The 13,115-nt window shown below is 41.1% G+C and overlaps 1 protein-coding gene across 6 annotated transcripts in view; it reads left to right on the forward strand.

Moving 5' to 3' along the window:
• ARMH3 (armadillo like helical domain containing 3) overlaps positions 1-13,115 on the forward strand; it is a 151,554-nt gene that overhangs the window by 2,858 nt on the left and 135,581 nt on the right. For all 6 annotated transcript variants that reach the window (XR_006739258.1, XM_045568546.1, XM_045568549.1 and 3 more), the window contains exons 2-4: positions 9,867-9,979; positions 12,384-12,440; positions 12,547-12,693. Coding sequence is in view for 5 of the 6 variants with exons in the window: in XM_045568546.1 (XP_045424502.1) it covers positions 9,878-9,979; positions 12,384-12,440; positions 12,547-12,693 (306 nt within the window). In the remaining variant the exon portion in view is untranslated. The remainder of the gene's footprint in view (positions 1-9,866; positions 9,980-12,383; positions 12,441-12,546; positions 12,694-13,115) is intronic.

The raw sequence follows: 13,115 nt of genomic DNA on the forward strand, positions 1-13,115 counted from the left end.
ATATAATTGAATTTAACTGAATCTAGTTATTAATGTTCCACTAGTTACCACCTGATTTTTTTGCCCTCTGATGAGGAGAGGGCTACCAGAAAGAAAGATATAGTGGCTTTACCACTTTCGAGTGATGTTACATTGAGCAAAGTAAAATCTTAATTGTAAAATTAAGATGATAGTACCTGTCTCATCTGATTATTGTAGGGATTAAATACAATATATTTAGGCTGGGCATGGTGGCTCACACCTATAATCCGAGCACTCTGAGGGGCTGAGGTGGGAGGATTGCTTGAGCTCAGGAGTTCAAGACCAGCCTGAGTAAGAGCAAGACACTGTCTCTAATGAAAATAGAAAAATTAGCCAGGTGTCGTGTTGTGCACCTGTAGTCCCAGCTACTCAGGAGGCTGAGGCAGGAGGATCACTTGAGCCTAGGAGTTTGAGGTTACAGTGAGCTATGATGATGCCATGCCGCTGCACTCTACCTGTGGTAACAGAGAAACTGTCTCAGAAAAAAACCCAAAAAGAATATATTTAAAGCACTGAGAACAGTACAAAGTACTATGTATTATTATTATCACCTTTTTTTTTTAGAGGCAAAGTCTTGCTTTGTCACCTAGGCTGGAGTACAGTGGTGATCATAGCTAACTGCAGCCTGAAGTAACTGGGCTCAAGTGATCCTCCCATCTCAGCCTCCTGAGTAGCTAGGACAACAGGTGTACATCACCATGCTTGGCAAATTTTGTTATTTGTTGTAGAAACTGGGTCATGGGCTATGTCGCTCAGGCTGGTCTCAAGCTCCTGGCCTCGAGTGATCCTTCTTGGCCTCCCAAAGTTATGGGATTACAGGCATGAGCCACTGTACTTGTCCTCTGGTTGTTATTTTAGATTGGTGTTCTGAATGTTCAAGCCTGGGGTCCCTACTAAGCTCTGTTCTAGTGCTATGTGTGGGTGCTGTTAAATTTCACATATATGTGAAGACACATATGGGTTTTTTTTTAGGTTAGGGAATAATATCCATAATATGAGGTATACAACTTAATGTTTTTTTTAACATATGCCCCCATTTATATGACCTCCACTTAGTTCAAGATTGAGCACATTTTCAGCATCTCAGAAGTCTTCACTGTGCTCCCCTCCCACTCATCATCCCACCACTATTCTGACCTCTGTCACCATAGATTAATTTTGCCTTTTTAAACTTCATATAAATAGCACCATGAAATTGTAATCTTTTTTTTTTTTTTTTTTTGAGACAGAGTCTCACTCTGTTGCCCAGGCTAGAGTGCTGTGGCATCAGCCTAGCTCATAGTAACCTCAAACTCTTGGGCTCAAGCAGTCCTTCTGCCTCAGCCTCCCGAGTAGCTGAGACTACAGGGATGCGCCACCATGCCAGTCTAATTTTTTTTCTATATATATTTTTTAGTTGTCCAGATAATTTCTTTCTGTTTTTTAGTAGAGACGGGGTCTCGCTCTTCCTCAGGCTGGTCTCGAACTCCTGACCTTGAGCAATCCTCCCGCCTCGGCCTCCCAGAGTGCTAGGATTACAGGCGTGAGCCACCGCGCCCGGCAGGCACTTCTGTATTTTGAACATGTCAAGTGTGTTCAAATCTTTGGGGTCTTTGCACTTGCCATTCTCTCCTTCTGGAATACTTTTCCCAAGATTTTCACTTGGCTGATTCCTTCCTGTTATACCAGATCTCAGCCCAAGTATGGAGGCCTACTTTGATCTCTCAATCTAAAGTAGTTGCCTAGGCAATTTGTCTTCAAGGCACTTACCACTGTCTCAGTTTATCTTACTCGTTGTCTGTCTGCCTTCAACTAGAGTGAAAATTCTATGAGAGCAGGGATCTCTTCTGTCTTGTTCACCGCTGCATCCCTAGTGACTGGCACCTAAAAGTTGCTCAATAAATTTTTTTTTCCGGAGACAGGATCTTGTTCTGTCACCCAGCCTAGAGTGCAGTGGTGTCCTCATAGCTCACTGCAACCTCAAACTCCTTGCTCAAGTGATGTTTCTGCCTCAGCCTCCCGAGTAGCTGAGCCTACGGGCACGTGCCACCACCCCCAACTAGTTTTTTTATTTTTGTAGAGATGGGTTCTCACTCTTGCTCAGGCTGGTCTTGAACTCCTGAACTCAAGCAGTCCTTCCACCTCAGCCTCCCAAAGTGCTAGGATTACAGGCATGAGTCATTGCACCTGGCCAATAAATATTTTGATCTATACATGTTTTTTCTTTCTAAATTGTGGACACATTTAATTTTATTCATTTTCCTCTTTTCCCTTCCTGTTTTCTCTCTTCTCTCCTTTTTCTTTTCTTATATACTGGTTGAAGTGTTTTAGGATGTTTACTGTGGCATCTAGCTGCAGCACTTCTTTTTGAGTCTGCCTCATTGTAAAGAGAAGGTGATGACTTGCTAGCAGTCCATTACAAATGTGAACTTAGTACTCCAGACCATTAATTTTGGAAGCCTGCAGAGAGATGTTCCATTGCTTCCTTTTATAGATTGGCAAATTGAGGCCCAGAGAGAGAAAAGAAATTTAAGTTTGTAGAAAGAGTGTATAAGAATTGGGACTAAAACCCAAGACTTCTGATAGATTAACTGTGTTAATTGTGCTAACTCCCAGGAAATTAGAGTTCCTATTAAATTCATTTTCTGGTACTAGAGTTGGTAAGCATTGTGCTCAGGAAGACAATAAAATAAATGAATAACCAACCACCTAAGTGTAACTAGCATTCTTTTCATGTTGGACATTTTAAGAGTTGTGGCTTTAGGTTTGACCACTTCAGTCTGCAAGGATGTGAAGTGATGTGCATTTAACATTTCTTTTTTTTTTTTTTTTTTTGAGACAGAGTCTCACTCTATTGCCCAGGCTAGAGTGCCGTGGTGTCAGCCTAGCTCACAGTAACCTCAAACTCCTTAAGCAGTCCTTCTGCCTCAGCCTCCCGAGTAGCTGGGACTACAGGCATGTGCCACCATGCCCAGCTAATTTTTTTCCATATGTATTTTTAGCTGTCCAGATCATTGCTTTCTATTTTTAGTAGAGATGGGGGTCTCGCTCTTGCTCAGGCTGGTTTCGAACTCCTGACCTCGAGCAATCCTCCCGCCTTGGCCTCCCAGAGTGCTAGGATTACAGGCGTGAGCCACCGTGCCCGGCCTGCATTTAACATTTCTTATAGGACAGGTCTGGTGTTCATGAAATCCTTTAGCTTTTGTTTGTCTGGGAAAGCATTTCTCCTTCATGTTTGAGGGATATTTTTGCAGGATATAATATTATAGGGCTAAGGTTTTTTTTTTTCGTTTAGCACTTGGGATATGTCATGCCACTGTCTCCTAGCCTGTAAGATTTCCCCTGAGAAGTCTGCTGCCAGATGTATTTTAGCTCCTTTGTATGTTTTTTTGTTTGTTTGTTTTTTCTTGCTTCCTTAGGACTTTTTCTTTATCTGCAACCTTTGGGAGCTTAATTATTAAATGCTTTGAGGTAGTCTTGTTTGGGTTAAATCTGCTTGGTATTCTTTGACCTTCTTGTACTCGAATATTGATATCTTTCTCTAGGTTTGGAAAGTTCTGTTGTTATTATTTCTCTGAATAAACTTTCTACCCCAGTCTCTCTCTCTACCTCCTCTTTAAGGCTAATAACTCTTAGATTTGCCCTTTTGAGGCTATTTTCAAGATCTTGTAGGCACACTTCATTCTTTTCATTCTTTTTTTCTCTTCTGTGTATTTTAAAATAGCCTGTCTTCAAGCTCACTGATTTCTTTCTTCTTCTTGGTCAGTTCTGCTGTTGAGAGACTGCATTTCTCAGTTTGTCAGTTGAATTCTTAAGCTCTAGAATTTCTGCTTGATTTTTTTTTTTATTCTTTCAATCTCTTTGTTAAATTTCTCTGATAGGCTTTTGAATTGGTTCTTTGTGTTGTCTTGAAGTTCCATTGAGCTTCCAGACAGCTATTTTGAATGCTCTGTCTGAAAGGACACATATCTCCCTATGATTCCAGGATTGGTCACTGGTAACTTATTTAGTATATTCAGTGAGGTCATATTATATTTTTCTATTTTTATTTATATTTTTAGTTTTTTAGCATCAATCCGTCAAGGTCATGTTTTCTTGTATGTTCTTGATGCTTGTGGATGTTTGCCCATATCTGGACATTGAAGAGTTAGGTACATGTTTTAACCTTCACAGTCTGGGCTTGTTTGAACCCGTCCTTCTTGAGAAGGCTTTCCAGATACTCAAAGGGAATTGAGTGTTGTGATATAAGTCTTTGGTCCCTGCCACCGTATCAGCACTGGAAGTACCCCAAGCCCACTAATGCTGTGACTCTTGCAGATTCCTGGTGGTACCACCTTCGTGGACTTGGGTAAGATAGGGGGGAATTCCCTGGATTACCAAAGTGCCTCACTCTCTTCCTTCATTCTTTGTGCTGGAGTTGGGGGAGGAGTGATATGGGCACCCCTTCTTTGCAGTCAGCTCCAGCTCCCACCTGAAGCCAGCTCAGTCTCATCCAAAGCCAGTAGTGACTGTTGTCTGGCTTCCTGTGATGTTTACTCAAAGCCCAAGGGCTCCTTTAGTCAACAGGTGGTGAATCCTGCCAGCACTGGATCTTTCCCTTCAGGGCAGCATGTTTCCTCCTGGCCCAGGGTGGGTCTAGAAATGCCATCCAGTAGTTAAGGCCTGCACTCAGGAGCTTTAGGAGTCTGGTTGGTACTTTGTTTTACTGTGGCTGAGCTGGTGTCCAAGTTGCAAAACAAAGTCCTCTGAACTCTTCCCTTTCCTTTCCCCAAATGGAAGAAGATGCTTTCTGTGCTGCTGCTTGGAGTTGGGGGAAGGGGTGACACAGGCTTGGCCACTGCTGCTGTGTCTCACTTGGTTACGTGCACCCCAAGTCCACTGGCTCTGGGCCAGCACAACCGCAGGAGTTGTCCAAGGACTGCAGCCTTTGTGGCCCAACTGCCTTATGAATTTAGTCCAGACCCCAGGCTGCTTTTTGTCAGCCAGTGATGGGGCTAGCGGGAACTTGGGTTTTGGGGCATAGGATTTCCCTCTGGCCAGGCTGGTCTAAATGCTCCCTCTGTGGGCACCGACAGAATTCTTCCCTATGCTGTGTTCCCCAGGGTGGTCCTGAGTTTCAGTGAAAAGTCCCACAATCACTTCACTCTTCTCCCCCAGGCAAACAGATTCTCTCCACTCGTGAGTTGGTGCCACACTGCTGGGGGTTGGGGAGGAGTGGAGTAGGCAATGCAAGATTGTCTTTTCTGCCTTCTTCAATGCCCCTTTCCTTGATACAATGTTAAAAGCAGGTAGTATGATCGCTCACCTGATTCTTGGTTCTTCTGAAGGTGCTTGCTTGCGTGGATAGTTGTTGAATTTGGTGTTCTTGCAGAGGGATGATCCCTGAAGGTTTCTGTTCAGCCATCTTGCTCTGCCCCAGCTGTGATGTGCATTTAAGAAGTGTGTGAGGTTGGGCGCAATGGCTCACACCTGTATTTCTAGCAATAGACCAGTGTGGGCAACATAGCAGATCCCATCTCAACAAAAAATTTTAAAAATTAGCCATATGTGGTGGTGCACACCTGTAGTCTTAGCTACTTGGGAGGCTGAGGTAGGAGGATTGCTTAAGCCCAGGAGTTCAGTGTTAAAGTGAGCTATGATCACACCACTGCACTCCAGCCTGGGTGACAGAGAGAGACCCTGTCTCTTAAAAAAAAAAAAGTCTGTGGCTAGATTGCTTTAAGATATAGACCTTAAAAATGACTTTAGTCTTTCAAAGAGAAGTTGCATTGCAGGTTATAGGGCCAGCAGTTGCTCCGATTTAGGAATAAAAGGCTTAATTGATTTACTATTCAGTTGAGGGCATTTGAAGCCATTCCTGAGTTTGATAGTAGGTGAAATTAGTATTGAAAAGTTGCCTGATTTTTGTTTTTTGTACTTTGCCTATGTCTTATGTCTAAGAAACTGTTAAAGCCTAAGCTGACATTGCTGTGGGATTATTGCACCTTTGCTGTACTTGCTTTTTTGCCAGAGGATTTAAAAGCTTGGATCAACAAGGGTCATAGCATAGTGATAGAATGCTTCTTTACCTCCCTTATGGTCCCATAGCATTTTCCTTGTACCTCTACTCCATTTATTTCTCATGTATTTGCCTTGATATCTACTGTCTCTGGCAGTAGATAGGGAGCTCCCAGAGGATCAGGTCTGAAATTTCCTCGCTGTAACCCTCTGGTGCTTAAACTAGTGCTTTATAGTATTTAGGTGCCCCTTATTTATTTGTGGTATTTCAGTGATGCTGAAAGGATCATTAAATAATAGTCTAGTCCAATCCCCTGGTTTTACTTGTGAGGAGACTGAGAAACACAGTCACTTAGTGTCACCTAGTTGATTGAGAGACTTGTGTTCTAGTCTCAGTTCTGCTGGTTCCCTTATGTCTTGTAGCTTCTCAGCTGATCCTGGTTCTCTATACAAGGGAATGCGGGGGGATGGTTGTGAAAGAGGAAAAAAGCAGTGGGAGGATGTAAACAGATTACACTCACAATACTGATGTACTTTAACTTATTGCTCTACCAATCAGATATTTTACTTTCAAATTTAAGAGCACAGTCTTAATTTCTGAGACCCAAAGGAAAACTTTTGTAAGAGTTCTGCACTTCTCCCAGTCCACCACACTAGGCACCCTTGTCTGCTGTGTTCCCTGGGTGGGAGTTCTGGCAGGAGGAGGAGACTTTATGTTGTCAGTTTCCAGTTATATTTCAGGCCAGTTGCCTGTGTTGATGACAGAGAGTAATGAGTTGAGGCCCTTGGCTGAATTTCCCCCTGCTCCAGATGGAAGGAGAGTGATGAAAAGAATTTAATTTCTTAGGAAATTTGGTAGTTTGGATTGGAAGTATTTTTCCCTCCTCCCCTATTCCCTTTTATTTATTAGAAAGCATTGATTCTGAAATAGAGAAAGTGAGTTTATTAGATTTGGGGTGGACATTGATTAGCTATAACCCAATTATAAATCCTCTGAGGGGAATGTTTGTAAACATGTGCTTTTCACATCCAGGAACTTTTAGTTCCCAATATTCCTGCTAATCAACTGGTTGAAGCTGAGCACATGCAAGATCTATATCCACTAAGCTTAGAATTGCATTGCTTTTGATTTATTTTAACAGAATCCTCTTGATTTCCAATTTATTTTCCCCAGATAAGGACATCTTCCTCTTGACAACCTATTTAAAAGACACAAGAATGTTTTGAACAGAGGCTGTATTTCATGCTTTAAGGCAAAGCTGTGATCAATATAATGTAAATTGTTCAAAAGAGTCTTCTCTTTTTTTGTTGTTGTTGTTATTTTTCCCTTCAGTTTTCTCTGGACCATAATGGAATTTGAGGGCTTAGTGAAGCCTTGATATAAATAGATCTTACTACAATTTTAGGTTCAACCTAGGCCTTTTCAGGGTTCCCCCCGACGCTTATTTCAGAATTAGTCAGTGAACAGCATACATTGAGCATTTACCAGGAGCCAAGTACTTACATAAAAAGTATTAATTCACGAAGGGATTAGTAAATTGTGGTATATGCATACCATGGAGTATTACTCAGCTATAAGAAATAACGGTGATACGACATCTCTTTGGTTCTCCTGGAGAGAGTTGGAACCCATTATATTAAGTGAAGTATCCCAAGAATGGAAAAACAAGCATCACATGTACTCACCAGAAAATTGGTTTCCCTGATCATCACCTAAATGCACATTGGGGAATGATACCAATTGGATATCAGACTGAGGCGGGAGTAGGGGGGGTGGGGTGGGGTGGGGGGAGGGGATGGGTATATGCCTACATGATGAGTGCGCACCGGCTGGGGAATGGTCATGCTTGAAGGTGCTGACTCGGGGAGGTGGGGGGTGGGGGGAGGGGATGGAGGTATAACTACATGGTGAGTGCCAGGCGCACTGTCTGGGGAATGGACACGCTTGAAGCTCTGACTGGGGGGGGGGGGGGGGCGGGACATGGGCAATATATATAACCTGAAGTTTTGTACCCCCATAATAAGCTGAAATAAAAAAGAAAAAGTATTAGCATAAAATGTAGTCCCTTTGCTAAAGATGCTTAATATCTAGTTGGGGGAAATTTTCTGTGCTTTGGTGTATGCTCAAAGATGAATTTCCTTTTTTGGCTATATATATTAGAGAAAGACAATGTCTAAGATAAAAACTTTTGTATTTGGGGTATATCTCTTCCTTAAGGAAAATTTTGATTTTGATTTGAAAGATAGTGCACATTTTCTAAAAGTCATTGAACAAAAGTAGTTCTGCTGTTTTGGATTTGTCTGGAAGTAAAATCAGGCTCCTCCCTAGTCTCCATACTTGACATTGCATGAGATTAAGTTTCATAGCTAGAGCCTAGGATTTAAGAGAGAGCAAGAGGAGAACTTTGTCCATAATAGAAAAAGCCTGGGAGGTGAGGGAATATGTATAAATCAACAGTGGAGATCTTTGGGATTTCAAATTCTCACTTGAAAAAAAATTGAAAATTCTTGAAGCAAGATGGAAAAATTTGGGCATGATTCATAGAACTGCTTTTATATAGGATTGAAGAATACATTGAAGTTTGGTCTGCAATAGTGTTACAAGTATATATAATTAAATTTGAAAGTAGTGTTATATTGTTATTTTGAATTCAGATTTAATTTTTGACTTCTTAACTGCTATTTTCTGCCTTGGATCTCTTTCCAGAGGAATTTCTGAAGACAGTCAAGTGCAGTGTGATTTATGAGGCAGTGAAGGCCAAGTACTTTGCAGTGATGAGGACCTACTTACTTTGGGGAAATCAATGGAGCACATCAGTCTGCAGCAGACTTCCTGCCTTAATGGTCCTAAGCTCGATCAATATTTGAAATTTAACTTCAGCATCAGTCTGTGGGCAGTGTGTGCTTCGCAGCCTTCCTTCCATCAGCCTCAAATATATGGCCAGACCTATTATGGATGGAGCTAGTTACACTTTTGTGTTTGATTTTGGACCTGCTTTAAGCCTTGTCCGTTGACACGTTATAAGGATGTAAAATGTGTTGTGCTGTAGGCCAAATAATGTTTTTTTTTCTTTTTTTCTTTTATTTTATTTATTTATTTTTTTAATTCCCCTGCCGCCGCCTCCTCTCCAAATAATGATTTAAACCTTGAGATTACCTGGTCAGGGAGAGGGTGTTGGACAGAGATGCACAAACTCTATAGCATGGTTGTTTATCAGTTCCTTTCCTTTTTTTTTTTTTTTAAAGACTTTCTTTCTTTCTTTTTGAGACAGAGTTGCACTTTGTTGCCTGGGCTAGAGTGCAGTGGTGTCAGCCTAGCTCACAGCAACCTCAAACTTCTGGGCTCAAGTGATCCTCCTGCCACAGCCTCCTGAGTAGCTGGGACTACAGGCATGTGCCACCATGCCTAGCTAATTTTTTTTTCTATTTTTCAGTAGAGATAAGGTCTTGCTCTTGCTCAGGCTGGTTTCGAACTCCTGACCACAAATGATCTTCCTGCCTTGGCCTCCCAGAGTGCTAGGATTACAGATGTGAGCCACCATGCCCAGCCAAAAGACTTTATTTCTTTAGAGCTGTTTTAGGTTCACAACAAAATTGAGAGGAAGGTACAGAGATATCCCCTATGTCCCCTGCCTCCACACATCCACAACCTCCCCTATTATAACATCCCCTACCAGAGCGGTATTTGTTACAGTTGATGAACTTATATTTAAACATCATTATCACTCAAAGTTCACAGTTTACATTAGGATTCACTCTCCTTGTTGTATATTCTATGGGTTTGGACAGATATATAATGATATATATCTGCCATTATAATATCATACAGACTATTTTCACTGCCCTAAAATGTGACTTTCTTTTCACAGATTCTCTAACCATGGCACAGGTAGAGAAACGGGGAGGTTTGCTTCGGAAATCTTCAGCCTCCAAAAAACCACTAAAGGAAAAAGTGGTGCTGATGTATGATGAGATCTTCATGGTAAGGTGTAGAGCCCTGTCACTCTACACAGCTTAACTCCTTAGTTTCTTAGTCCAAAATGAGAAATAACCATACCTCTGCCTGCCACCTTCAAGTTCTTCAAGGGATCAGAGCAGGGGAGAGGGCTGGAGGGCAGGAGTGAGCTCTCATAGGAGGGATTATGATCATGATAAAAAATTGCAAGGAGTGAGGAGGGCTGGGGAAGCTTCTTTTCTGAATATCTTTAAAAAAGACTTGTTTTCCATATGATCTGACTTAAGGACCCTTCTATCCTAGATGTGCCATGAAATTCCTTTTGGCCCTAGAATTCTAAATTTCAGATATTTTTAAAAGATACATTATTATATTCCATCTCAAGTTGTTGGTGGACAAAACAATTGTTTAGTTAGACTATCTCATTCTCCAACTATATGGGATAACAGGAATTTTTAGCAATTGGATCAGGGATTTCTTTGGGTCTTCAGAACTGTTGATTGCCACAGTCCAAGTCTATGTTGTAAAGTATACCCTATAAGGGAAGATTAGAGTAATTAGATACCCTGAAGGAGTACTTGCCTTCTGAAATTCTGGTCGTAAGTAGTACGTGTAAAGTAGAATAATACTTATAAAAAGAGTTACCACGTATTTAGTTTCTATGATGTGCTTGGCACTATTCTAAATGCGTCACTAAATTCATTAGGTCTAATTCTGACAAGAACCCTTATAAATAATACAGTCAACTAAAATACCTTAGAAACAGAGTTTGACATGTAGACAATTGATATAGAATTGCCCAGGTTAATACAAGTGGCTATAGAGGAACTGAGTAGGTACTAGGATCCTGTTAGGTCTTTTCTTTGTTAAATAAGTTTGACATACACAGAATTCCTGCTTGAGTGGGCATTGGGAATGGGAAGTGCCAGCTCCATGAGTTCCCCGAATTTCATGTGTAGACAACAAAATGATATTACAGAAGTGTGAGAGTCAATGTGTGACCCCTGCTGGGGAGCAGGACTTGAGAGAAAGTGATAGAAAGAATTCACTAAATGAGGATGTTATGAGAAGGCTAGAAGTGTTACTTCTCTATGCCGTGCTGGATTAGAAATCCAGAAGAGATTGTTAGTATTTTATTTTTAGACCAGGGGTTCTTAAGTAACGAAGGCCTTTAGTTCTGGGTAGTGATTTAGAAAGATCAACTTAAGGTAAGGTGATAGCGGGCAGTTGACCTGCAGATTTAATGTCATTAGCCTTCCTTTAAAGTAGGGGTTCTCTTTTTCTTATTTTACCTATTAACCAGAAGCCTCTGATTTCCTAGAATTTGTTTGAAAATTATTGCTGAGAAATTTTGGATTCTAGCACCATAATTTTGCTAACATTTTTGGACCAATTTGAATTGAGAAAATAGCATATTAAAAGCTCTATACAGGCTGGGTGCCGTGGCTCACGCCTGTAATCCTAACACTCTGGGAGGCCGAGGTGGGAGGATTGTTTGAGCGCAGGAGTTCGAGACCAGCCTGAGCAAGAGCGAGACCCCCTCTCTACTAAAAATTGAAAGAAATTAGCTGGACAACTAAAAATATGTAGAAAAAATTAGCCAGGCATGGTGGTGCATGCCTGTAGTTCCAGCTACTCCGGAGGCTGAGGCAGAAAGATTGCTTAAGCCCAGGAGTTTGAGGTTGCTGTGAACTAGGCTGATGCCACGGCACTCTAGTCCAGGCAACAGAGTGAGACTCTGTCTCAAAAAAAAAAAAAAGCTCTGTACAGAAAACTAAATGCCTTTGGGAGGGTAAGTAGAAACAGTCAACACAGGATGATGTAAAAACCATTGCAGTTATTACTGAGATGATCTGGATTCTGGCTCATGTACTTGCATAAGTTACTTTACTTTGTGGACCCACTTTCCTAAAAGGAGGATAATGATAATATTTACCCTTGCTGGCTTAATGGGCCATTGTATTTCACGTTTGTGAATAGGTTTGAAAACAACAACATACAAATGCAAGAGGGTCTCTTCTGGAAGATCTGGGGAAAAAAATTTAAAAAAGTAAAAACAATTCAAGGGGGACATATCATGATGTGACTAACTTATTCAGATGTTGAGGTTTACCTCTTGCTAGAAGAGAAATATTTGAGAAAAATTCTTTGTGCCATTATTTAACTTTTGATGCAGAGCCATTATTCAACTTTTTGTGCATTATATCCGTGCACAGTGTCTTCCATTTGAAAAACAAAAGCAGAAAGCTATTATTCTCTTCCCCATTAGTAGAGTTTAGAATAACCAAGTATTTTAAAAGTTAATTTTGAAAGGTAAGGTTGACTATGTGTAGTATTTTTTTTTCTTCCCCTAGCTATCCACAGTGTGTAGTATTCTTAATGCTTTTGGTATTAGCTGGGAAAGTTGAGTGTGCATATGTTCTGGTTTCAGACAGAGGACCCCAGTAAGTGCAGTCCTCGGTTTTGGGAGGAGCTCTTTCTCATGAAGGTAAGACTTGGTGGCATCTGTGCATTTTCCTGGTAACTAAGATGGCCTTCTCATGTGTTTAGGTGCCACACTAAAAATGCACTCAGCCCTTTATTTTCTTTGGCAGGTGAATTTAGAATACCTAGAAGGCAAGTTGGAATCTCTTGATGGTGAGGAGTTAATGAAGATCAAGGACAATATTAATTGCTTATTTCAACACTGCATCCAGGCTCTAGGAGAGGAGCATCCAATTCGAGTTGTCAATGCATTGCAGGTACAAGGCTGGGAGATTGAGACAGTCTTGGTTAACAGGAAAAAGGAGTTATAACACATCTGTTGGAACTGAGGAACATAGAATTGCCCTTAGATATGAGATTTTATTTTTTCTTTCTTTCTTTAAGTAATCAAATATTTATACCATGTTCATTTAGTCATCTTCCTATTTATACAGATCAATGCTTGTAGGAGTAATCTTGTACATTTGTATGGTTTTTTTTGAGGCAGAGTCTCACTCTGTTGCCTGGACTAGAGTGCCATGGCATCAGCCTAGCTCACAGCAATCTCAAACTCCTGGGCTCAAGCAATCCTTCTGCCTCAGCCTCTCGAGTAGCTGGGACTACAGGCATGCGCCACCATGCATGGCTAATTTTTTCTATATATTTTTAGTTGTCCAGCTAATTTCTTTCAATTTTTAGT

The sequence above is a fragment of the Lemur catta genome, chromosome 14, assembly GCF_020740605.2.
Source record: "Lemur catta isolate mLemCat1 chromosome 14, mLemCat1.pri, whole genome shotgun sequence".
Lineage (NCBI taxonomy): Eukaryota > Metazoa > Chordata > Mammalia > Primates > Lemuridae > Lemur > Lemur catta.